Source organism: Mustela nivalis (genome assembly GCF_964662115.1).
Source record: "Mustela nivalis genome assembly, chromosome: 20".
Lineage (NCBI taxonomy): Eukaryota > Metazoa > Chordata > Mammalia > Carnivora > Mustelidae > Mustela > Mustela nivalis.
The window spans coordinates 6,956,505-6,983,148 of record NC_139039.1 but is presented as its reverse complement, the minus strand read 5'-3'; the positions used below and the strand labels follow the sequence as shown (position 1 = coordinate 6,983,148).

Sequence of the window (26,644 nt, the reverse complement as noted above, 5' to 3'; positions counted from 1 at the left end):
GTAGGCTTGTGTCTGTTGATTCTTCTACCTGCTGTGATCTTCTAGGAAAAAATAAGCAACATTGCCTCTCTTGAACCAGGGAAGCTTATACATCCCAAGCTATAAGCATTCCATTGTTCACTGCTGCTGCCCACCCTCCGATGCCCAGGGCCATGCTTGCTGCTCCCTTCTCAGAAGACACCCACAGTCCACACCTTTCCAATAACTCATGGTTCCCTGCCGTATCCATTCCAGGCTTTGGGATATTGAGAGGAAATGATGCTAGGTAAGGCCAGCCCCAGAACCCTCGGATAGTCACTAATATCATTATATCTTCAGGGAATTATTTGAACTGAGTTCCTGGTCACAGATAACTATTGTGTCTCCAGGTGATATACTTCCTTGGCCTCAGATAAATTGAGATCTAGGATATATCTTTGTCCTTTGCGGGAGCCCAGACTTATTACTCATTTTTCACTAAGCTGAGCTTTTCTGGGTAAGATTTTCATGCTTCAGTACCCTCTGCCCCATCTTCCTCTTACAAGATGAGTGTACTTCTGCATACCTTAAGACATTGATGGATAAGGGAACCATCACACTAGCTGTAGTCTAATGAGAACCTACAGAGTTTCCATTAATAAACAAAGATTCTTTTCTCCTGATTCAGGGGTAAGGGTACCTTACCACAGAGACCAAGAGATTCCTTTTCCAAATGTCCATTAACTGATAAATGGATAAACATTGTATGAATAGTGATCTATGCATACAATGAATACTACTCAGTCATAAAAAGGAATGAAACCCTGACACCTCTATAAATTGGGTGGACCTTTGAAATCATTATGCTAAGTGAATAAAGCCAGTCACAAAACCCTTATGTTATTCGTTGCTATGAAATACCCAGAATTGGGACATCTATTGAAACAAAGTTTAGTGATTGTGTAGGGCTGGGGTTGTTTAGGAGAGAGTTAAAGACTTGGGGTGAGGGTTGGTGATAGCACACATCTGTGACTATATGAAAAATCCTAAAATTGGGCGCCTAGGTGGCTCAGTGGGTTAGGCCGCTGCCTTCGGCTCAGATCATGATCTCAGGGTCCTGGGATCGAGTCCCGCATCGGGCTCTCTGCTCAGCAGGGAGCCTGCTTCCCTCTCTCTCTCTCTCTGCCTGCCTCTCCATCTACTTGTGATTTCTCTCTGTCAAATAAATAAAATGTTTAAAAAAAATCCTAAAATTATTCAATTGTACACAGTGGGTGAATTGTGTGGGAAAAAAGTACACATCAGGATGATTCTTTTTTTTTTAAATTTTTTATTTTTTATAAACATATATTTTTATCCCCAGGGGTACAGGTCTGTGAATCACCAGGTTTACACACTTCACAGCTCTCACCAAAGCACATACCCTCCCCAATGTCCATAATCCCACCCCCTTCTCCCAAACCCCCTCCCCCCAGCAACCCTCAGTTTGTTTTGTGAGATTGAGAGTCACTTATGGTTTGTCTCCCTCCCAATCCAGTCTTGTTTCATTTCTTCTTCTCCTACCCCCTTAACCACCCATGTTGCATTTTATAAGACCATTGCATTTAAGAGCAGAAAATGTAATAGACTCCTGATACAGAGAAGCAGACACAGAGAGAAAAAATAAGGAGACAGGATTATGTCCAAAATGGAAAAAAAAAAAAAAAAAAAAGGACAAAATCATAGCAAGAGCCCTAAGAAAAATAGAAATAATTAATATGTCTGAAAGAGAATTTAAAGTGATGATCATAAAGCTACTCACTGGACTTGAGAAAAGAGTGGAAGACAATAGTCAGACCCTTAAAAAAGAGATTAAAAAGAAGAACCAATCAGAGATAAAAAACACAATAGATGTGATTAAAAATATACAACATAAATAGCAAACTAGATGATGCAGGAAAACGATCAGCAACATGGAGGACAGAGGAATGGGAAGCAATCAACTGATAAGATGAGAGAAAAAATTATGCAAAAAGGACTCAGCAACCCCATCAAGCATAATAACATTCACATTATAGGGATCCCAGAAGAAGAAGAAAGAGAAAAGGAGACAAAATATATATTTGAAGAAATAATAACAAAACTGGCTGAATCTGGGGAAGGAAACAGAAATTCAGATCGAAAAGTCCTGGAGATAACTGAACAAAATCAACCCGAAACATAGTAATATAAAAGTAGTGAACGGATGCCTGGGTGGCTCAATAAATTAAGCATCAACTCTTGATTTCAGCTTAGGTCATGATCTCAGAGTCCTGGTATCAAGCCCTGTGTTAAGCTCCATGCTCAGCTGGGAGTCTGCTTGTGGATTCTCTTCCTCTCTTTTAAAAAAAATATTACATTTATTTGAGAGAGAAAGAGAAAGAGCATGTATGTGCAGGAGGGACAGAGGGACAAGCACACTACCTGCTGAATGGCAAACCTGATGCAGGTTCCAATCCCAGGACCCTGAGATCATGACCTGAGCTGAGGTCAGGTGCTTAACTGGCTGAGCCATCCAGGAACCCTGGATTCTCTCTTTCTCCCTCTTCCTATGCCCTTCCCCCAACTCATGCATACACATGCTCTTTCTCTCTTTGTAAAATAAATAAATAAAAATAAATTAAGAAGTAGAGATAAAGAGAGAATTTTTAAAGCAGCAATAGAAAAGAAGACAGTTACATACAAGGGGAAGCCCACCACCCCACCCCATAAGGTTATTAACTGATTTTTTTCAGCAGAAACTTTGCAGGCTAAAAAAAAAGTGGCATGATACACTCAAAGTGCTGAAAGGAAAAAAAGTTCTGCAGCCAGGAATATTTTATCTAGCAAGACTATTATCCAAATAGATGGAGAGATAAAGAGTTTCTCAGACCTGGGGTGCCTGGGTGGCTCAGTGGGTTAAAGCCTCTGCCTTCAGCTCAGGTCATGATCTCAAGGTCCTGGGATTGAGACCTGCATCAGGTTCTCTGCTCAGCAGGGAGCCTGCTTCTCTTCCTCCCTGCCTCTCTACCTACTTGTGATCTCTGTCTGTCAAATAAATAAATAAAATCTTTATTAAAAAAAAGAGTTTCTCAGACATGTATACATACACACACACACACACACACACACACACACACACACACACACATATATATATATATATATATATATATATATATGTAAAGAAAGTGGAAAGCATAAAAACAGTGAAAATATGTATATCTGTGAAAATCAGTCAAGAACACACAAAATAAGAAGATGTAAATTGTGACAACATATACCTAAAATGTGGGGGGAGAGGAGGAAAGAATTGGTTTAAGTTTAAATGACAATCAACTTAACATATGTAGAAGATGCTATATAGAAACCTAATGGTAAACACAAATTAAAAACCAGTAATGAATGTAATTCAATTACAATTAAGCTACCTCTGGTGGAAAAAATTCTTTGCATAAAAGTTTATTTTCTTTTTCTTTATTTTTTCTGATTTACTTCTGTTTGTACATTGCCATTGAATGATCACTTTAAACTTCAAATTCTTTACATCAAATTGCTTGTCAAAAAGTATACGGCAACTGTACATGACGTGAAACAGTTTCATATGAAGTGTTCAGAACCTGTCTACATTTTTTATATTTTATACCTGGAGTTCCTGAAGCCATTTTATTCTGTGATAGAGTATGTTAATGTTCTTCTTTTATTTCTTAGAGTTGACTGACTTTATCTTTCTTTGTTCCTTTAATCCCTTACTATCCCATTTTGGTTTTTTTAGACATATAAGTTTCTTTTTTCATGAACTTCCATTTTGTCATGATAACCATATATTCTAACACATATGCACACTCATACAAGCTTGATGGGATTTTTATTGGGAATGGCTCTGGATTTCTAGATAAGTTTTGTGATGCTGTGTTAAGGAAACCTAAGTAAATTGATGTGAAGAAAGCCTGGAGGCAGGATTCTCATGCATGTACCATTCATCACAGCTTGCACTACCCTGCAGAAAGAAAGAATATTTCCTCTTTGTCTGACAAAAGCAGGCTGCCTTTGCCTTCAGCCAATGAGAAGCCACCACAACTTCAATGGGCTGCAGCTGAATTAGTTAACTTTCTTTTTTCAAAAGACATTTCAGGGTGTCAGAAGTGGGATGCAAATAAGCTGAAGCTTGGAGGAGCTAATGTACACATTTGAGCCCATTTGTGATCTCCATTTCCATGAGTAGTCTTCTTCCTTTCAGTTTGGAAAGTATCATCTTGGATTTGAGATCTCTCTTTTTGCTTAAGCTTCCTAGTGTTATTCAGGATTTGTTTTTCTGAAAGTATTGTCCTTTTGGTAATCAATTAACTGCTTTCTGAAGTCTTGGTCATGAAGTATCAGATCCCAATATTCTAAATTCTCTCATGAGTGTCCTTCTAGTGAGATCTCAGCCAGTTTTATGTTTAAAAACTGTGGTCTAGAGGAGGGTGATGGCAGCAGAGTAGGAGGACCATAGGTTCTCTTCCAGGAACACATAATTATTAAATCTTACATAGTTATTAAATCTTCCTAAATATCCCAGAAATTGACCTGAAGATTAACAGAACAAATTCCACAACCAAAGGAAGAGAAGAGGCCACATTGAAGAGGGTAGGAAGTACAGAGACATAGTTTAGGGGAGAAATGGATCATGAATGCTATGGAATGGGGGAGGCTATGGTTGCAGAGAAAGGTGAGAGAGAAAGAGAGAGGAGCACAAGGGAGAGCAGACAAGGAAAATGTTTCCCCAAAGCCATTGGCTTGGAATATGAGAGGGGCTTAATTTTGTGAGTTCTTATAGCAGCCGTGATTAGAACCTGGAGTTTTAAAGATCAGTGAGTGTGGCTGGGATGGAGCCCAGAGTGGGCTTTCCTGCTCTTGGAGAAAAGGCAGGAAAACAGCCTGGGGGAAGAAAACATGGAAACAGGGTCTTGAAGAATGCCTGGGACACACAGTGGGGAAGAAAACTCACTCTTCTTGGAGTGCTTCCCTGAGAGACAACATTTATAGAGATGCCTCTCTGGGGACAGAGGAACTTGTTGGTAACATATCTCTACTCCTCCACCCCTCAGCATAAACACATCTCTGGGAAACAGCACTGTGCCAACACTGGCTGCTTAACTTGCTAACACCAAGTCCCATAACCTGCACTCTGGTAGGATTGCCTTTCTCAGTCAAACTTGCCTCAGTCCCACTGTGGCAGGACACCCCCGACCCCCAACCCCCAAAGACCTGCACAAACCAATGCTTCTCCCATGTCTCCCAACCAAGGAGTTCTGCAGAGCTTCAGTTTTGGTAGAGGTGGTGTCATGTCTCATTTCACAAGCAGACGAAGGCATATCTAGTTAAAACTTATTACATTCAGACCAGGGACCAAATACCACAGCAGGCAAGGGAAGCCTCTGTAGATGACTGGTCTAAAGGATAGAGCAGCCAAAATACAACAGCAGAGTTAATGCAGCACACACCTGAATCACTCCCTGAAGTGCCAGGTTGTAGGCTCTACATGACCTTTTTTTAAACAATGAGCAGGAGCAGGAGACATAACTGACTTTTCTAACACAGAGAAGGCAGAGACTTACACAAAATGCAAAGATGGAGGAATTTATCCTAAATGAAAAAACAAGCAAACAACAACAAGATAAGGTCATGGCCAAAGACCTAAACAAAACAGATATAAATAATATGAATGATAGAGAATTTAAAACAACAATCATAAGGATACTTACTGGGATTGAGAAAAGAATAGAAGACATTAGTGAGATGCTTATCACTGAGAAAAAAATAATTTAAAAAATAAATCAGAGATGAAGAGTGAAATAAATGAGATTGGAAGCACCCAAAATGCAACAAACCATGGGCTGGAGGGAGCACACAAATGATTAGTGACCTGGAAAACAAAGTAGTGGGAAATAATGAAAATGAATAAAAAAGAAGAAATATGAAACATGAGAACGGACTTAGGGAATACAGTGACTCCATCAAACACAATAACTTTCATACTATGTGAACCCCAGAGGAAGAGAGAGAAAATAGAGTAGAAATTTTATTTGAAGAAATAATAGAAGAAAACTTCTTTAATCTGGTGGAAAGAAACAGACATCCAGATCCAGGAGGCACAGAAAACTCCCATCAATATCAACAAAAGCAGACCACCATCAAGACATAATATACTTAAATTAGCAAATTATAGTAATAAAGAAAAAACTCTTAAGCGCAGCAAGACAAAAGAAGTTTTTAACTTACTAGGGAAAACTTATTAGGCTACCTAAATATTTCTCTACAGAAATTTGGCAAGCTAGAAGAAATCGACATGATATATTCAAAGGGCTAAATGGGGGGTGCCTGGGTGGCTCAGTCAGCCTTTGGCCCAGGTCAAGATCTCAGGGTCCTGGGATAGAGCCCCATGTCAAGTTCCGTATTCAGCAGGGAGTCTGATTCTCCCTCTCCCTTTGTCTCTCTCCAAGCTTATGCTCTCTCTCTCTCAAATGAATGAATGAATGAATAAATAAATAAATAAATAAAATCTTTTGATAGAAGTGCTAAATGGGAAAACATGCAACCAAAAACACTCTATCCAGCAAAGCTATCATTCAGAATAAAAGGGGAAATAATGAGTTTCCCAGAAAAACTAAAGGAGTTTGTAACCATTCAACCAGCCCTGAAAAAAATATTAAAGGGGACTCTTTGAGTGGAAAAAAGAAACCAAAAGTGACAAAAACAAGAAAGTTCAGAGAAAACAAGTAATAAAATTGCAGTAAATACATATCTACTGATAATTAACTTGAATGTAAATAGACTATATGCTGCAATCACAAGATATAGGGTGTCAGAATGGGTAAAAAACAGGACACTTCTATGTGCTGCTTACAAGAGATTCACTTCAAACCTAAAGAAATATGCAGATTGAAAGTGAGAAATGGAGAAACATTAAACACCCACATAGATATCAAAAGAAAGCCTGAATATCATTACTTATATCAGAAAAATTAGACTTTAGAACAAAAACTGTAACAAAAGAAAAAGGATACTATATCATAATAAAGAGAACAATCCAACAAGAAGATATAATAATTGTAAATATTTATGCACCCAGCAATTACTAACAAACATATCTCATTGATAATAATACAAAATAGTAGGGGACTTTAATACCATACTTATATCAATGGACAGATAATCTAAACAAAACAAACAAACAAAACCAATGACTTTAAATGACACATTGGAACAGATAGATTTAACAGATATAATCAGAACATTCCATTTTAAAACAGTAGAATACACATTCTTTACAAATATATATGGAAGAATCTCTAAGACAGGTCATATATTAGGTCACAAATAGGCCTCAACAAATATAAACAAGATTGAAATCAGACCACACCTTTTCTGACCACAACATCATGAAGCTAGAAGTCAACCACAAGAAAAAAATTGGAAATAACCACAAGTAAATGGAAGTTAAACAACATGCTAGTAAACAATGAATGTGTCAACTAGGAATTCAAAGAAGAAAATTTTAAAAATACACATAAACAAATGAAAATGCAATAGTCCAAAATCTATAGGATGCAGCAAAAGCAGTTCTAAATGGGAAGTAGATCACGATATCAGCCTGCCCTAAGAAGCAAGAACAATTTCAAGTAAACAACTTATTCTTATACATAAAGGAGCTAGAAAGAGAACAACAAATGAAGCCTAAATCCAGCAAAAGGAAGATAATAGTAAAGATTAAAGTAGAAATGAATGATACAGTAACTATGAAATCAGTAGAACAGATCAATGAAAGCAGGAGCTGGTTCTCTGAAAAAAATAATGAAATTGATAAACAGCTAGCTAGGTTTATCAAAAAGAAAAGAGAAAGCAATCAAATAAATGCATTTACAAATGAGAGAGGAAAAATAACAAAGCCATATAGAAATAGAAACAATTATAAGGGAATATTATGAAAAACTATACACCAACAAATTGGACAACTTGAAAGAAATGGATAAATTCCTAGAAAAATATTAACTACCAAATTGAAACAGCAATTAGAAAACTTAAACATAGCAACAACCAGCAAAGAAATTGAATTAGTATTCAAAAAGCTCAACAAACAAAAGCCCAGGACTACCAATTTGCTTCACAAGCAAACACTGCCAAACACTGAAGGAAGAGTTAATACATATTATTCTCAAACTATCCTAGAAAAATAGAAAATGAAAGAAAAATTCCAAATTCATTCTATGAAACCAGAACTACCATGATACCAAAACCAGATAAAGATACAACTAAAAAGGAGAACTACATGCCAAAATTGCTGAAAGAATATGGATGCAAAAATTCTCCATAAAATACTAGCAAGTTGAATCCAACAATACATTAAAAAAAATTCACCATGATCAAGTGGGATTTATTGCTAGGTTACAAGCGTGGTTCAGTATTTGCAAATCAATCAACATGATATACCACATTAATAAAAGAAAGGATAAGAGTCATTTGTTGATTTCAGTAGATGCAAAGAAAGCACCTGACAAAGTACAACTAAAATTCGTAATAAGAACTGTCAACAGAGTAGGTTTAGAGGGAATATACCTCAGCATAATCAGGCCATTTGTGAAAAACCCACAGCTAATATCATCCTCAATGGGGAAAAACTGAGAACTTTTCCTCTATAATCAGGAATAAGACAAGGATATCCATTCTCACCATTGTTATTTACATAGTACTGCAAGTCCTGGCCTCAGCAGTCATAGAACAAAAAGAAATGAGAGGCATCCAAAATGGCAAGGAGGGAGTGAAACTTCAATATTTGCAGATGATATGATAGTCTATATAGAAAACCCAAAAGACTCCACCAAAAAACTGCTAGAACAATAAACAAATTCAGTAAAGTCATGGAATACAATATCAATGTACAAAAATTACTACATTCCTATGCACCAATAATGAAGCAGAAGAAATAGAAATTAAGGAATCAATCCCATTTACAATTAATTGTACCAAAACTATAAGATACCTAGGAATATACCTAACCAAAAATGTGAAAGACTTGTACTCTGAAAACTGCAAGACACTGATGAAAGAAACTGAAGATGACACAAAGAAATGAAAAGATATTCTATGTTTCTGAATTGGAAAAACAAATATTGTTAAAATGTCTATACTACTCAAAGCAATCTACATATTCAGTGCAATGCCTATCAAAACATCAACAGCATTTTTCACAGACATAGAACAAACAATCTAAAAATTTGTATGGAAACACAAAAGACCCCAAGCAGCCAAAGCAATCTTGAAAAAGAAAAGCAAAGCTGTTGGCATCTCAATTCTGGAATTCAAGTTGTATTACAAAGCTGTAGTAATCAGAACATTATGGTACTGTTACAAAAATGACACATTGAACAATGGAACAGAATAGAAAACCCAGAAATGAACCCACAACTATATGGTCAACTAATATTTGACAAAGCAGAATAAAATATCTAATGTGAAAAAGACACTCTCTTCACCAAATAGTGCCAGGAAAACTGGACAGCCAACATGCAAAAAAATGAAACTGAACCACTTTCTTACATCATATACAAAAATAAATTAAAAATTGATGAAAGACCTGAAACCATAAAAATCCTAGAGGAGAACAGTAACAGACAATAACCTCTGAAATTGGCCATAGCAGATTCTTTGTAGTTATGTCTCTTGAGGCAAGGTAAACAAGAGCAAAAATAAACTATTGGGACTTTGTCAGAACACAACTCTTCTGAACAGCAAAGGAAACAATTAACAGAAGTAGAAGGCAACCTATGGAATGGGAGAAGATATTTTCAAATAGCATATCTGACAAAGGCTTAATATCCAAAATCTATAAAAAGCTCATAAAACTCAACACCCCAAAAATGAAGAATCCATTTAAAAAATGGGCAGAAGGCATGAATAGTATTCTTCCAAAGAAGACATACAGATGGATAATAGACATGAAAATATCCTCAATATCCCTCATTGTATTCAGGAAAATACAAATCGAAAGTGTTATGGGATACAAGCTCACACTTGTGAGAATGGCTAAAATCAACAACATAAGAAATAATAGGTGTCAGCTCGGATATGGCAAAAGGGGAACCTGGTGCCCTGTTGGTGGGAATGCAAACTGGAACAGACACTCTGGATAATAGCATGGAATTTCCTCAAAAAATTAAAAATAGAAACTACCTGATGACTCAGATTTTACTCTTATTTACTCCAAAAATATGAAAATACTAATTCAGAGGGACACACACCCCCTTGGTATTTATAGCTGCATAATCTGCAATAGGCAAATCATGGAAGTAGCCCAAATGTCCATTGATAAATGGGTAAATAAGAGATTGTACATATACATGTAGAATATTGCTGAGCCATAAAGAATAATGAAATCTTGCCATTTACAATGATGTGGGTGGAGCTAGAATGTGTTATGCTAAGAGAAATAAGTCAGTCAGAGAAGCACAAATACTTTATATTTCACTCATATATGGAATTGAAGAAACAAAACAAAAGGAGCAAAGGCAGGGGGAAAGAAAGAGAGAAATTAACCAAGAAACAGACTCTAAACTATAGAGAGGAAACTGATGGTTACCAGAGGGGAGGTGACAGTGATTTTATTTCCAGTTAGTTGACCTGCAGTGTAATATTTGTTTCAGGTATACAATATAATGGTTAAACACTTCCATACAACAACTAGTGCTCATCACAACAACTTTTCAAAAAGGTAAACAATTTAAAGACAAGGGACATCTGGGTGCCTCAGTCAGTTAAGCATCTGACTCTTGATTTCATGCTTGCAGGGTCATGGGACCGAGCCCCACATCAGGCTCTGCACTCAGCAGGGAGTCTGCTTGATTTCTCTCCCTCTTTCTCTGCCCCTCCTACAACAAATAAATAAATCTTTAAAAAAAGAACAGAAAGACAAAAAACAGAAAAAAAATAGAAAAATTCTAGCAAGATGAGAGAAGTAAACTTAACATATCTATATGAACAGTAAATGATATAGACATATTGCTTCCATTAAAGCTAAATATTGTCAATCTAGAGTTAAAAGAAAGCTATATGCTGCTTACAAATACACATATATACTTTATTTTTTAAAATTATTTATTTATTTATTTGACAGAGAAAGAGATCACAAGTAGGCATAGAGGCAGGCAGAAAGAGAGGGGGAAACAGGCTCCCCGCTGAGCAGAGAACCCGATGCAGGGCTTGATTCCAGGACCCTGGGAACATGACCTGAGCTCAAGACAGAGGCTTTAACCCACTGAGCCACCCAGGTGCCCTGACACATATATACTTTAAAAATAAAGATACACTTTTATTACCTTTAATGTAAAGTAAAACATAGATGCAGAAAACCTACACATGAATGCATTTTATGAGATGCCATCCCTGTAATCCAGATGAAAAACAGAACTATCCCAGTCACCCAGCAGCTCCTCTCTGTGCTCCCCTCAGTCACACCCACCTCCCCGACCAAAGTGACATCCAGCAGATTTCATAACAATTATATCTATATGTCTTTATTGTTCTGTCACCCCAAAGCATCCCTGGGCATTGTGATTTAATCTTGTCCCTTGTGTTTTCTACAGTTCATAATACACTAAGTTTCTTTTAAATTGCAGGTTTTCACCCATAACCAGTAAGGAGATTGAAACAGTCATTAAAAATCTCCAAACAAACAAAAGCCCAGGACCAGATAGCTTCCCAGGGGAATTCTACCAAACACTTAAAGAAGAACTAATTCCTATTCTCCTGAAACTGTTCCAAAAAATAGAAATGGAAGGAAAACTCCCAAACTCATTTTATGAGGCCAGCATCACCTTGATCCTAAAACCAGACAAGGATTCCATCAAAAAAGAGAGCTATAGACCAATATCCTTGATGAACACAGATGCGAAAATACTCAACAAAATACTAGCCAATAGGATTCAACAGTACATTAAAAGGATTATTCACCACGACCAAGTGGGATTTATTCCAGGGCTGCAAGGTTGGTTCAACATCCACAAATCAGTCAATGTGATACAACACATCAATAAAAGAAAGAACAAGAACCATATGATACTCTCAATAGATGCTGAAAAAGCATTTGACAAAGTACAGCATCCCTTCCTGATCAAAACTCTTCAAAGTTTAGGGATAGAGGGCACATACCTCAATATCATCAAAGCCATCTATGAAAAACCCACCGCAAATATCATTCTCAATGGAGAAAAACTGAAAGCTTTTCCGCTAAGGTCAGGAACACGGCAGGGATGTCCATTATCACCACTGCTATTCAACATAGTACTAGAAGTCCTAGCCTCAGCAATCAGACAACAAAAGGAAATTAAAGGCATCCAAATCGGCAAAGAAGAAGTCAAACTATCACTCTTCGCAGATGATATGATACTATATGTGGAAAACCCAAAAGACTCCACTCTAAATTGCAGGTTTCCCCTTCATCCCCTCTTTCCCTTATAACGTTTTTTTCTTTAAAGATTTTATTTATTTCTTTGACAGATAGAGATCACAAGTAGGCAGAAGACAGGCAGAGAGAGAGAGAAGGAATCAGGTTCCCCACTGAGCAGAGAGACCAATGTGTGGGGCTCGACCCCAGTACCCTGGAATCATGACCTGGACTGAAGGCAGACATTTAACTGACTGATCATGATTTCAGGGTCCTGGGATTGAGCCCCACATCAGGCTCTGTGCTCAGTGGGGAGCCTGCTTCCCTTCCTCTCTCTCTGACTGCCTCTCTGCCTACTTGTGATCTCTGTCTGTCAAATAAATAAATAAAATCTTTAAAAAATAAAATTAAAAATTAAAAAAAAGAAAATATTTTGAAATGACTATTAATGGAAATAAAGCCTATCATCATATATTGAATATAATGCATATAAATTTGGTGATAAATTTAAAGTGACAGTAGATGAACATTTATAGTTTAAAATATATATTTTTAATTTTAATTTTTTTTTTTAGATTTTTATTTACTTATTTGGCAGACAGAGATCATAAGTAAGCAGAGAGGCAGGCAGAGACAGATCGGGGAGACAGGCTTACTGCTGAGCAGAGAACCTGATACTGGGCTTGATCCTAGGACCCTGGGATCATGACCTGAGTCGAAGGCAGAGGCTTAGCCTACTGAGCCACTTGGGTGCCCCTAAATGTATATTTTACAAAGAAGAATGGTTTAATATGAATAAGACAAACTTCCATTCTTAAAAGCTAGAAAAAGAACAAATTACACCCAAAGAAGAAAAAGGAACACTGTAAGACAGGAAACAAACAAATAATAGGAAAAAAACCCCCAAACTTGGTTATTTTAAAAGTTAATAAAATAATAGACTCAAAGAATGAATAAAGAATGTAGAAAAATCACAAAATTATCAATACTGAGAATGAAAAAAAGGGTTTTGTAGAGATTCTATACAGTTCAAAGGAGGATAAGGGAGATGTATTGTGAACAACTTTGGCCAAAATATCTAACAACTCAGAAGAAATAGATAAAATTCATCAGAAACAACTTTTCTAACACAAAGAGAATGAGAATATCTGAATATATATATTTTTTAAAAATCTGATTTCATAATTTGAAAAGAAAGTTTCTCACAAAATTCTAAGTCTAAATCACTCCATTTCTAAATTCCAAGAAACACGAGAAGAAGAAATGTTAACAGCATTACACTAACTCTTTCAAAGACTAGAGGAAGGAATCACAGTTCTCAGTTTCTTTTCTGGTACAAAAACTGACAAGCTTCTTACAATGAAAGAGAATTACAGACATATATTTCTAATGACTATGGATACAAAAATGTGGAACAAAATGCTGGCCAATCAATCCAGCAAAATGTAAAAAGATAGTACATCAAATAATATGTACCCCAGCATACAATTTGTTTCAACACTAGAATGTCAATAATTTTAATTCACTAAATTAACAGAAAATGAAGAAAGCTATATGATAACCTCAATTAACATAACAAGAGCTTTTTTGAAAAATAGAAAGAGTTGGAGATAGCGGGGGGCGGGGTAGGAGAGGGGGCATGGGGGGAAGAGTAGAAGGAAAGAGAGAGAGAATCATAAGTAGGCCCCACACTCCATCATGAGGCTTAATATCATGACCCTGGGATCATGACCCAAGGTGAAAGTGAGAGTTGGACACTCAACTGACTGAACCACCCAGGTGCCCCTATAACAAAAACTTTAGATAAAATTCACATGTGCAGTAAGACACATATGAAAATCCCAGCAAACTTGGGGGAGCAAATTTCTGAATAGGAATGTGTATGTACAAAAATCCACTGAATGTAAGCCCTAGTATAGAAGATACGTGTAAACCATGATATCCAACAACAACAAAAATTATATCTGGAATGTGTTAATAGGCTCAACATATAATAAGAAAGGGACAAGGCCACACAATTGAAAAATAGACCAACATCTTAAATAAGCACTATTTATCAAATAAAGACCAATACATATATACAATTGTGCTAAAGTTTATTAATAACTGTGAAAATGCAAATTAATAAATATAATGGAATAAAAAACAAACAACCCCCCCCCCAAGTATAGGTATTGATATGAACTGGAATTCTCATACACTTCTGGTGAAAACATAAATTAGTACAACAATCTTGGAAAACTTGGAGGTATCTATAAAACATACCCTGTGATTCAGTAACTTCACTCTAAAAATATACGTGAAGGAAATCACTACATACATTCACCAAAGAAATAAAATAGCCAAATATGATTTTTAATAGCCACCACCATAAATAAACAAGCATTAATCATCAATAAAATGTAAAAACGGTTGGCGTTATATTCATTTAATGGGCGATAAATACCTATGAGGAAAAACGAAAGTTATCACTCTTCACAGGATGGATGTAAAAGACTATATGGTGATTGGTTCCATTTATGTAATGTTCAAAAACAAACAAAACTATGATGGTAGTGATAATGATCGTCATGGGGCACTCTGTGGGTTTTGGTGGTTCTAGGTTTTATTTCTTGATCTGAATCTAGGTGTTAATTACACTGGTTTGTTCACTTGAATATTAATCGAATAGTTAGCCTATGGTTTGTAGAATATATCTATATAGATATATAGATATCTTCCGTGAAAAGTTCTGTAAGAAGTGTGTATGAATCTTCATGCTCATTAACTGTTTCTTCAGCCCTGTGGTATGGGAGTGATTCTGCTCTTCCGTGAGTCCCAAAAGCGGCGACAAACTGATTCGAAGTCTTCTGCACAGACATAGGGGCCAAGACAGCCTATGTTCAACAGTGCACAGCACCCACTCTCTCGACCCACCTCTGCTCTCACAGCCGACTGGCTCTTGCTGGGTGCGTGACCAGGAAGGCTCTCCTCGCGCTCCCAACTGCCCTCTAGGAAAGCCAACTGCCATTATTCGGGCTGGCATCCGTACATGAAGCCATGTTGTGTTTACTACTTCTTATCGGGCTCATTGGGGTCCAGACAGACAATAGTAAGTAAAAAAAATCCTTTCTTCTGACATTTTGGGAATGTCAGTTCTCCTCTCCATTTTTTTTTTCTGAGATGCCAGGTATCCCTGGGAAACTGCTTTCTTGTAGGGGCTCTGACTCTGTAAGCCAGACCCCACCACCGCGTCACCTCCCCCAACCAAAATCCACATTGGATGTGAGGGGACTTTCCCACTCGTCTTGGTACCATGTAAAAGATGAGATGTGCCATGGTTTAAGTGAATGTATCAAGGTTAGCATTTCATTTATTGCTCTGCATTCTTGACCTGTAGACTCTGTAGTTGGAAAAGTCCCAAAGACCTGACTTTATTTGTACTGAATTTCTCTTTAAAGTCTTGTAATTCTAGGAAGAAGTGGGAATCGACTGTATTTGAAACGATAGTTTAAAAAAAGGTAGCAGGTGAAAGATTACAGATTTAGATGAGGAAATAATGGAGGAAGCTATGGAGTGATGGTGTTACTCTAATAAAACATTTGTACCTTGCAGATTCTGAAAGACTACGTGTGCAAATTACAATACCAGAGAAAACACTGTCAATATTAAGTGGAGGAGTTGAATCACATGTAATTAAGCACTAGCATTTTTCACATTCTAAAATGATGCGGATTTTTTTTTTTTTTTTGTAAGAAGTAAACTGGGCATTTTCATCCATGCAAACTTGGTGAATTTTATATTTATACTGGTTTTCCGTAAGTGGAAAAGCCCTTTTGGAAATGAACCAAGATAAACCATGCTTCATAGAAATGTGGTATAGTGATGGTTATTATCAAAGCCCCAAGTCCCATCATTTAAATCTGTTTTCCTCTTGAGTGTCTTTGAATAATCATTGACCTGATCCATCTAGACAGTCTCTTCTAACTAGGCTATCTTTGAGGGTTTTTTTCTTTGTTAAGTAAGCCCATGGCTTCCTTATACTGTATAATTCATTTCATTTAATGAAGTTTATATGACCAGTTTTTCCATCTTGATTGCAAATATGTTAATTATTAAGACTTTTTTCATGCCATCTTAGTTCATCTTGGTTCAGGGTATTAGGTTTTGTTTTCTTTGAATTAGAAAATATCTTTTTTTTTTTCCTTTTTACTAATTTCTGGAATCAATCCAAGATGTGAAATGTGTTTTTTCAAATATCATACCTTAATTTTCTTTTTGGTTGGGTAGTAGATGTTCTGGTAATTTGAGTGCAAATATTTCCTTACCAATTACCCACTTGTCACCTTAACTTACAAGCTTAAAATTTTCAATATATCATTTTAAAAGGAATGTATATTTATGAAAACTTAGATTTAACCATTTAAATAGAAAAAAAAGTGAGGCATTTAACACTATTTTGAGAGAGTTTCATTTTTCAATGCAAAAATAATATGGAATTGCTTGCTCTTATTAGAAAATATATACAAAATCTGCTTAGAAGGAAATATCTTCAACCAGGTATCACTACCTTCTATGATAGTAATTCTCATAAGAGAAGTACTAAAAAAATTACCTGTCCTCAACTTTCAAATTTACGAGGAAAAAAGTTTGACTATTTTGTTAATGTCTCTATCCCCCATGTCTAGAATAGTGCTGAATACATAGTATTTTTTGAATTAGTGAGGCTATATTGAATTTATATATGAATTTAACAATTGTTATAAACATAACATAGTGCATGTTATGTTTGCGCAAAGCTCAAAACATATTTTAAAGTTTAAGTAATATGGTAATTCTAAGGGAAAAATAAATTAACAGAAAGAGTGCCTCCTAAAGACCCACACACATACAAGTTTACTCAGTTCAGTGGTGGCAATGAAATCATTGGTTAAAAAACGTACTAGTTAATAAATGGTGAAGGTACAGTTGATTAATAATATGGAATAATGATAAAGTATATATTAATGCTACATTACACACCAAAATTGCTTCAAGATCATGTAAATGCATACATCTGAGAGTAAAACACTAAAAATTTGGAAGAAAAGATAAAAGATTATTTCTAGGACCTTATAATAGGGAAGAATTATACCAGAAAGAAAATGGAATACAAATACTTAAATGAAGGATTAAGGAACATCTAGATTCAAAGATAAAAATAAATAGATACAATAAATAAAGTGAAAAATATTCCAGACTCACAGAAGATATTTGAAATCCATATAACACAGGAAAGGTATCCAGAATATATCAAGAATTCATACAAGTCATGGGGCGCCTGGGTGGCTCAGTGGGTTAAAGCTTTTCCTTTCAGCTCAGATCATGATCCCAGGGTCCTGGGATCGAGCCCCACACTGGGTTCTCTGCTCAGCAGGGAGCACTGCTTCCCCCTCTCTCTCTCTGCCTGTTTCTCTGCCTACTTGTGATATCTGTCTGTCAAATAAATAAATAAAATCTTAAAAAAAAAAGAATTCATACGAGTCAATAAGATAAAAAACAACAACAAAAAATAGAAACGTACAAAGTTATAAATGACAAGGGTTGAACTTGAGAGGGTAATAATTATCAAACATATATACAAATCAGGATATTTTTAAGGAATTGCCAAGTAAACACAATAAGTTACTATTTCACATCAGCAATGGCAAAAGTTAACTCTTAACAAAACAAAATGCAATTAAAGGAGATGGATAGAAGGATAATATTACTCACTTTTTGTGAGTGTCTACGTTGGTAGAACAAATTTGCAGATTAATTTTAAGCTTGAAGTTGTAAAAGTACTTTTCAATAAAAGAAGTTCACTCATAGGTTTAGTTTAACATATTTAACAAAAATGCACAAAGATATATGTCTAAGATTATTTATTGGGCCATTGCTTAAAATAGTGATGAAAGAAAACTAAACATCCATTGACAGCATAGATGAATAAACTGTGCTATATTCATATGGCATGCTATACCATCAATGGCATACTATACCATCAAAAAAATAAATTAGAAAGGTATATGTATTGGTGATGATGACAATAGCAATGTTTGCATTGTGCTTATTGTATGAGATAGTGTTTCAAGCAGAGATGTAATCCAGCAATGAAATACGTAATTTGTAGGATTACATCTATGAAGAACAAAAATTTATGCAAAAAATTAAACATCCATAATTAGGACAAATATAAAAATATGAATGGGAATGATAAACATGAAATTCAGGATGTTGGTTAGCTGGAGTATAAGAAAGGGAATTGATCATGGGATAAGAGAGTACTTAAAATTGCTTTCAAATACTTGCAATGCTCTTAATTTTTAACATAGACATTAGTGACAGGCATTTTATATGATTTTCTGTCATGTTTATATGTCCAAAATATATAATAATTAAAAATAATAATCGTGGCTTATAGAGGATATCAAATGCCTTTGAAAAAAATCATGCATAAAGTTGAAATATTGAAAGGTTTTTCTCCTAAGATCAAGAAAAGGATAAGGATGTCCACTATTACCTTTTCTATTTATCCTTGCCTGGAAATATTAACCACTGCAGTAAGGAAAGAAAATAACAAAAATTAAAAATAAGCATAATAATTAGAAAATATAATGCTATCATTATTTACAGATTAAATAATTCTCTACAAAATAAAATCCAAAATAATCTAGAGAAAATTAGAAATAGCATAATAATTTAGTAAAATCTTTAGAAACAAGATCAGAACACAACAAGACAAAAAGAAAGAAGATCAAAACAAAAATCAATTGCATTTCTATTCTGCAGAACAAAAATATAAAATGAAACTTTTTTTTAACAATTTTTTTTTAAAGATTTTATTTCTTTGGCAGAGACAGATCACAAGTAGGTAGAGAGGCAGGCAGAGAGAGAGGAGGAAGCAGGCTCCCTGCCAAACAGAGAGCCTGATGCGGGGCTTGATCCCCGGACCCTGAGATCATGACCTGAGCGGAAGGCAGAGGCTTTAATCCACTGAGCCACCCAGGCACACCTAAAATGAAACTTTTAAAAAGAAAATTTTACACTACATAAAAATCAAAATCGAAATCTAACAAAAATAAGCAAAGCCTCCTCTCTGAAGACACTAAAACGATGAGAAGAATTAAAAGCTTAAATAGAGTATATCCCATGTTATTGGATTGGAAGGCTAAATAATGTAAAGATGTCAAAGCTACCCAAATTGATCTACAAAGACTGAATTGCCCATTTGTGAGACATCATTTCTTAATCTTACTATTAATAAAATAAGTCAATGAGTTTTGATCCAAACTTGGAATGAATTTTATAAAATCTGCAAATATGTGCTGTTAAATCTTTGTTCTACCATATAAATTTTGTGTTGAATAATTTCTACTCTTCCATTTTAAGCATAAGTTTTGCAGTGACTTCATTAAACTAATGTAATTATTGGATAAAAACCAATTTTTCAGATTCAAATGTTTTATTAGCTACATTTGAAAATTAACAAATAAGAAATAACAAATCATATTCTTCCATTATATTTATTATGAAAGCCAATATTTAAATATCAAGTTTCACTGAAATAAATCAACATTAAATTATAAATTTTCCTCTTTTTACTACAGTAAAAAGAGGAATGTAGTTAGCATTGATATAAAATGATAGTGTTCCTTTCTAACATTCTTCTCACTTTTCTTTGCCTTTTTAATATACTCTTCTTCTAGGTGTCCTACAACATTATGATTGAAGGAAAAACATACACGGTGAACCTAATGCAAAAGTAGGTGTTCTATATTATTTTGTCATCTCTATTTGTTCTAATTATTGTTTATAATTAATCCAGAGTCTAATTATTTTGTATTTCTAGATGTTCCTAGTTACTAACTATTCATTTGAAAACATCTTGAATTTTAGGGTGGAAAGAATAGTGGTAACTAAAAGAAAATTACTTAACACATCATATCAGAATGTATTTAGGACTTAGAATATAAGTGTAATTAGCCAAACTCAATCCCATGCCAGCTGATGAATTAGGAAAAATAAGCACATCATACTAAGGAATAAATAAAATTCAGAATTGTAATGGTACTTCTTAAATGGTAAAAATAGGAATTTCAGAACTCTAATTTGTTTTTAAAACTGTGTGAAATTGTTTTTCTTTTTTCTCTCCAAATTTTTATTTAAAATCCGGTTAGTTAATATATAATGTAATATTAGTTTCAGGAGTAGAATTTAGTGATTCAACACTTAACATATAACAACTAGTGGTTATCACACGTGCCCTCCTTAATCCCTATCACCTATTTTGCACATCCCTCACTCACCTCTGGTAACCATCAGTTTGTTTTCTATAGATAAATCTCTCTCTCTCTCTCTCTTTTAAGATTTTCTTTATTTATTTGACAGAGATGACAAGTAGGCAGAGAAGCAGGCAGAGAGGAAGAAGCAGACCTCCTGCTGAGCAGAGAGCAGATGCGGGGCTTGATCAGGGGCTTGATCCCAAGACCCTGGGATCATGACCTGAGCCAAAGGCAGAGGCTTTAACCCACTGAGCCACCCAGGTGCCTCTCTATAGCTAAGTCTCTTTTATGGGTTTGCCTTTCTCTCTTTTTTCCCCCTATGTTAATCTGTTTGTTTCTTGAATTCCACATATGAGGGAAATTATATAGTATTTATTTGTTTTTCTCTGACTGACTGATCTCGCTGAACTTAATACATGTTAGCTCCATCCACGTCATTGCAAATGGCAAGATTTCATTCTTTTTTATGGATGAGTGATATTCCATTATATAGATATACAACCTCTTCTTTATCCATTTATCAATTGATGGACATTTGGGTTATTTCTGTAATTTAGCTACAGTAGCTAAATTACATTACTATAAATACTGGGGTGAATGTATCCCTTTGAATTTTTTGTATCCTTTGGGTAAATAGCTAGTAGTGTTATTGCTGGATTGTAGGGTAGTTCTATTTTTACCTTTTTGAGGAACTTCCATACTGCTTTCCAGAGCAGCTGCATCAATTTGCATTCCCATCAACACTGTGACAGGGTTCCCTTTTCTCTGCATTATTGCCAACTTCTTTGTTTCCTGTGTTGTTATTTTAGCCATTCTGACAGGTGTGAGGTAATATCTCATTGTAGTTTTGATTTGTATTTCCCCAATGATGAGTTATGTTGATCATTTCATGTGTCAGCTATTTCATGTGTCTGTTAGTCATCTGTGTCATCATTAGTTGAATATTCTATATTTTTTCCTAATATTAAAAAAGTTGGCTTCTGAATAGCAGTATATTTCTTAAGCTCTGTCTTTTTTTATATTGTATAGAATATACAATACAGCTGATGATGATATAATTGATGAATTGAGTATTACATACCCTACAATTAAGGCTTTCTTCATGCATACAAGCAAAATACACTTAAGGAAAAACCATCACAAAGTCTTTTAAGAGTAACCATATTCTCAATGACTAGCATGATAAAATTAGAACATAATTACAAATGTTTAATCAAAGAGGAACCAGCTTTTTGGAAATTAAGTAAGAGTTACCTAGTAAGTCTTGGCTTAAAAATTTTCAAAATATTGTTGCAAAAAGTCAAAAAAGTATTCACAAATAGAACTCAGGTTTTTAGATCTGACCAAAACTATACAAAGTAAAACATAAAAACTTTCTTCTCCTTTTTTTTTTTTTTTCATTTTAAAGCAACAGTTGAGAATATAGTGAGTAAGACTGTGGTGAAGAGGAGACAGAATAATGTGTGTCCAGGGAATCCCTGCTGGTAGAGTCACAAAGCCTTCAGTGACCACTGTCCCAGGGACTCAGGGTATCTTGCCATGTAGTTGGCTTCAGGCTTAGTCAACAGTTTATATACAAACAGTGATGTCACTTGCACTCTGAACAGCCTATGAAACTTTGGCTGTGTGCAGAGCTAGCAACAATCTGTGCCTTGTTACAGAAACTCCACAGTCTCCTACAGCCTTCAAACACACAAAATTAGAACACCAGTTTTATCACATTGCTCAAAGGTGTTCCTGCCAAACTCAGGAATGGTTCTAGATTAAAATATTGAAGGTAATACTACAGGCAAACCTCATCTTATTGTTCACATACTATATGTTTTTCATATTAAGGGTTTTTGTGGCAACCCTATGTCAAGCAGTGGCTTCATTCCATTTAGTGAATCCATTTAGCTGGCTCCAATGTTTATATAATTCATCACCTAAGAATTTCAGCAGTGATGGGGCTATTTGTAATCCATTCCACATCTGCATGAGATGTAGTTTAGGGTTTTCATTTTTGCATGTGATGCTCCTTTTGCCATTGTCAGGATTGGGTAGCTTCATTTTCTCCATTGTCTATAGACAGCAGGTATTGATTTTTTTCTCTTTCTGTTTAAAAATTGTGAGGATATTTCTAGCTTTATGCCCTTTACTGGAAAGTCCACAGTGTGTTCTCATGCTAGAGACCAGAGGCCATTTAACCCTCCATCCATAAGGCCACAGTTCTGGTCCAGATTCTGTCCTTGTTTGCAATGTCACCTGCTCACTCTTTCAGCTGCAGCACTAGTCTTTACTTTTATTTCTTTGATCATTCTGTTTAATAATTTTTAAAAAGATTTTGTTTATTTATTTGACAGACAGAGATCACAAGTAGGCAGAGAAGCAGGTGGTGGGGGAGGGGGAGCAGGCTCCCTGCTGAGCAGAGAGCTGGATGTGGGGCTCGATCCCAGAACCCTGGGATCATGAATCCCAGAACCCTGGGATCATGACCTGAGCTGAAAGCAGAGGCTTTAACCCACTGAGCCACACAGGTGCCCCATTTGATCATTCTGTTTAAAGCAAGAATCAGTACTCCTTTGGCACAGGACAAACATTTTAGAATGGGCTCCATATGGTCTCTCTTGCAACCACTCAGTTCTGCTATTGTGAAAGCTGTCATAGGGAATATGCAGATAGACGGATATAGCTATATTCTAATATCACTTTATATAAAAAAAAGTGGTGGGTTGGGTTTGGCCTATAGGCCATACTTTGTAAACATATTTTATTGTCTAAAATGTAGTACCATATTTAAAAATGGTTAATGGTTAATTGGTCATTTCTGAATGATGAGAGTGGAGATGGAAATAGGAGATTGGATCTTCTCTCTTTCAGAAAAATCACTACCAATCCACCTATATTTAATTGTTGTTTTAATATTGCTTATTGTACAATATATTAAGTACAAGTTAAAATATCTGAAATATGTTTATGCAGTTAAATGAATAACTACGAAATAAACATTCCTGTACCCCCTGACATTGACTGCCCTCCAAAAGCCATACAGATATCATTTTCCATCCCTATTTGTAACTACCTTCTTGATCATTGTGTTAACCATTTCCTTGACTTTATTTAATTATCCTAAGTAACATATTTCTATTTGTTTGCTTTGAATTCTAAATGAATCATAGCTTATTCTCCTACAACTTGTTACAGTCACTCAAAATAATGTCTGTGAGATTTATCAATGTTGTTAAAAGTAATTTTGACATGTTCCCTTCACCAAATTAGGGAAATTCTCTGTTATAATTTGCTCCAAAATACCTTCTGCCCCTCTCTCTTTTTCCTCTTCTTCTGGGATTCCAATTATTCTAATATTGTTTCATCTTATGGTATCACTATCTCTTGAATTCTCCCTTTGTGATCCAGTAGTTGTTTATCTCTCTCTTTCTCAGCTGCTTTATTCTCTATCATTTGGCCTCCTATATCACTAATTCTATCTTCTGCCTCATTTATCCTAGCAGTTAGAACATCCATTTTTTTAAATTGCATTTCACTGATTACAACTTGGTTAGATTTTAGTTCTTTTATTTCTCCATAAAGGGATTCTCTAGTATGTTCCATGTTCTTTTCAAGCCCAGCTAGCACCTTGATAATCGTCATTCTGAACTCTACTTCTGACATCTTACTAATGTTTGTATTGATTGGGTCCCCAGCTGTTGGTACTGCCCCTTGTTCTTTGTTTTTTTGAGGTGAGTTTTTCCACCTTGTCATTTTATCCAGATAAGAATAGATGAATGAGAAAACAAAATATTAAGAGTATCAATGCCCCCAGAAAAATATACACTAACCAAATCAGAAGAGACCTGAAACCAGCAGAGAAAAAATGAGAAAGAAAAAGAAAAAAATAAAATATATATATATATATATATATATGATTAAACTGAATAGAACAGAGCCACACACTTGATTTGGGTGTATTTTGGTCTGTTAGAAGAAACTACCTCCAAAAAATTTAAAGAAAGAAAAACTTATATATATACAAAAATAAGGGTAAACATGATGAAGGGATGGAATGTGGCTGTAAAGATGGAAATTAAAGAAGATTCTAAAAAAGGAATTGATAAGAAGTTGGTTGAAAAAAGAAAAGAAATGAGGAGAAGAATGTGATGAGGCTGGAGACTAGAAGAAAGCTATGTGCTGATTTAGAGTATATTTTGATCTGTTAGAAGAAACTGTATTCCAGAATTTCAAAGAAAGAAAAACCTATATGTATACAAAAAATAAGGTTAAATACAATGAAGGAATAGAATATGACTATAACAATGAAAAAGTAAAAAAAGAATTTAGAAAGGTATTGATAAGATAAAATAGTTAAAATGTTTAAAATGGGAAAGAGAAAACATTAAAAGAATAAGAAAACAATAAAATTTAAAAATTTAACTTTGAAAGACTAAAGAATCATGGGGGAAAAAGCCATGAATTCCATGTTCTGTGTTCCCCTAACTCTGGAATTCCAAAGTTCTCATTGACTAGTGAACTTGATCTTGGCTGGATGTTCTTGCTGATCTTGGGGAGGGGCCTGTTGCAGTGATTCTCAAATGTCTTTGCCTGAGGAAGAATTGTACCACCCTTGCCAGGGACCAGGCTAAGTAATCTGCTTGGTTTTGCTTTTGGGAGCTTTTGTTCCCTGAGTGCTTTCTGTACAGCTTTGGAGGATGAGAATGAAAATGGCAGCCTTCCAATCCCTGGCCCTGTAGTTGCTGAGAGCTCAGGGCCCCACTCCTCAGTGTGCCTTCAGAGAAAAGAAGTCAACCCCTCCCGTCTCCCTGGTCTCTGGCCATACTCCATGCTTGCCCAGCCTGTGACTGAGCATTTCTATCTCTGGCAATGGCTCAGTTTGGAGTCTCCAAACCCAGCAGATTCCTACAATGTGTTCCTATGCCACTCCTCCCATGAAGGAAGGAGGTGGGTCTTCCCAGACCTACCACTTGAGGGGTCCCTGCTCGAAGAGTGGCGGCCTGACTGTGCTTCAGATCATGGTTTAAGGTAATCCCAAGTTGGGAGTCCACTGCTTGGCTCCATTTTTGCATCTGGCTTCAGTCCTCCGACACCTAGGAGCTCTGCCACAGTCATGTACCCCCAGTCTTCCTGTGACGCTGTGGGTCCTGAGACCACACTGTTCCCATGAGGGCTTCACCCCCTGCCTAGCCTCTCCAGAGACATCTCACAATGGAGCAGACTTCTTAAAGTTCTGATTTTATGCTCCACTGCTCTACGGCTTGCCAGGAACTGGCCCCTCCCCCCGCCCAGGTCTATCTTCTTGTATTTCACCTCAAATTCACTTCTCTACACATCCTACCTTCCAGAAAGTGGTTGCTTTCCTGTTCCTAGAATTGTTTCTCCTCTTCTCTTTGATCTCCTGTTGAGTGTGTTGGTGTTCTGCATGGTTTGATAGCTATCTAGCTGAACTCCCAGGACCTGAGAATATTTAAATCTCTTACTCCTCCACCATTGTATTCCTAAGACATTTATACTTCCTAAAAAAGACATGTCTAATTTGACCTTTTCTTTCCTATTTTAAGGATTTCTTTTAACGTTTTGCCTTAAAAGCCTAATTCATAATGTGTTTTTCAAATAACTTCTGTTTTATGCCTTCTGTTTTCATACTTATGGTATTTTAGTAAAGAGAATTTTTCTTTTGTGAAAAATTTTTGTTTTATCTAGTATAAAAAATGCCTCCTTACTCCAGGTGTCCTCTACATTATATGAATTTTGTATTATTGTTTTGCTTTTAATATCTTTGTGTTTATTTTGAACTTTGTTTATAACTTCCTTAAAATAATTCTAAGTTGATTACTCATCACCATTTTTATTTTCCAGTTTAAAGATTTAAGGCTAACTTTTTTCTCCAAATACTGCTTAGTTGTTCCTTACATCTTTGGTGTATAGAATTTTCTCTAGTTTGCCATTAACAAACATTTTAAACTTTATATTATATTTCCTCTTTGGCCCATGA

At 35.6% G+C, this 26,644-nt stretch overlaps 1 protein-coding gene across 5 annotated transcripts in view; it reads left to right on the top strand.

The window, feature by feature from the left end:
* The first annotated feature begins 15,273 nt into the window (after window positions 1–15,273).
* ADAM2 (ADAM metallopeptidase domain 2) overlaps window positions 15,274–26,644 on the top strand; it is a 142,177-nt gene continuing 130,806 nt past the window's right edge. For 2 of the 5 annotated variants that reach the window (XM_082715328.1, XM_082715326.1), the window contains exons 1-3: window positions 15,276–15,467; window positions 15,971–16,047; window positions 20,083–20,138. In XM_082715328.1, the coding sequence (XP_082571454.1) occupies window positions 15,416–15,467; window positions 15,971–16,047; window positions 20,083–20,138 (185 nt within the window). In that variant the 5' untranslated portion in view covers window positions 15,276–15,415. Of the gene's footprint in view, window positions 15,468–15,970; window positions 16,048–20,082; window positions 20,139–26,644 lie in introns of all 5 variants that reach the window. The other 3 variants (XR_014306693.1, XR_014306694.1, XM_082715327.1) reach the window with 3 other exon arrangements.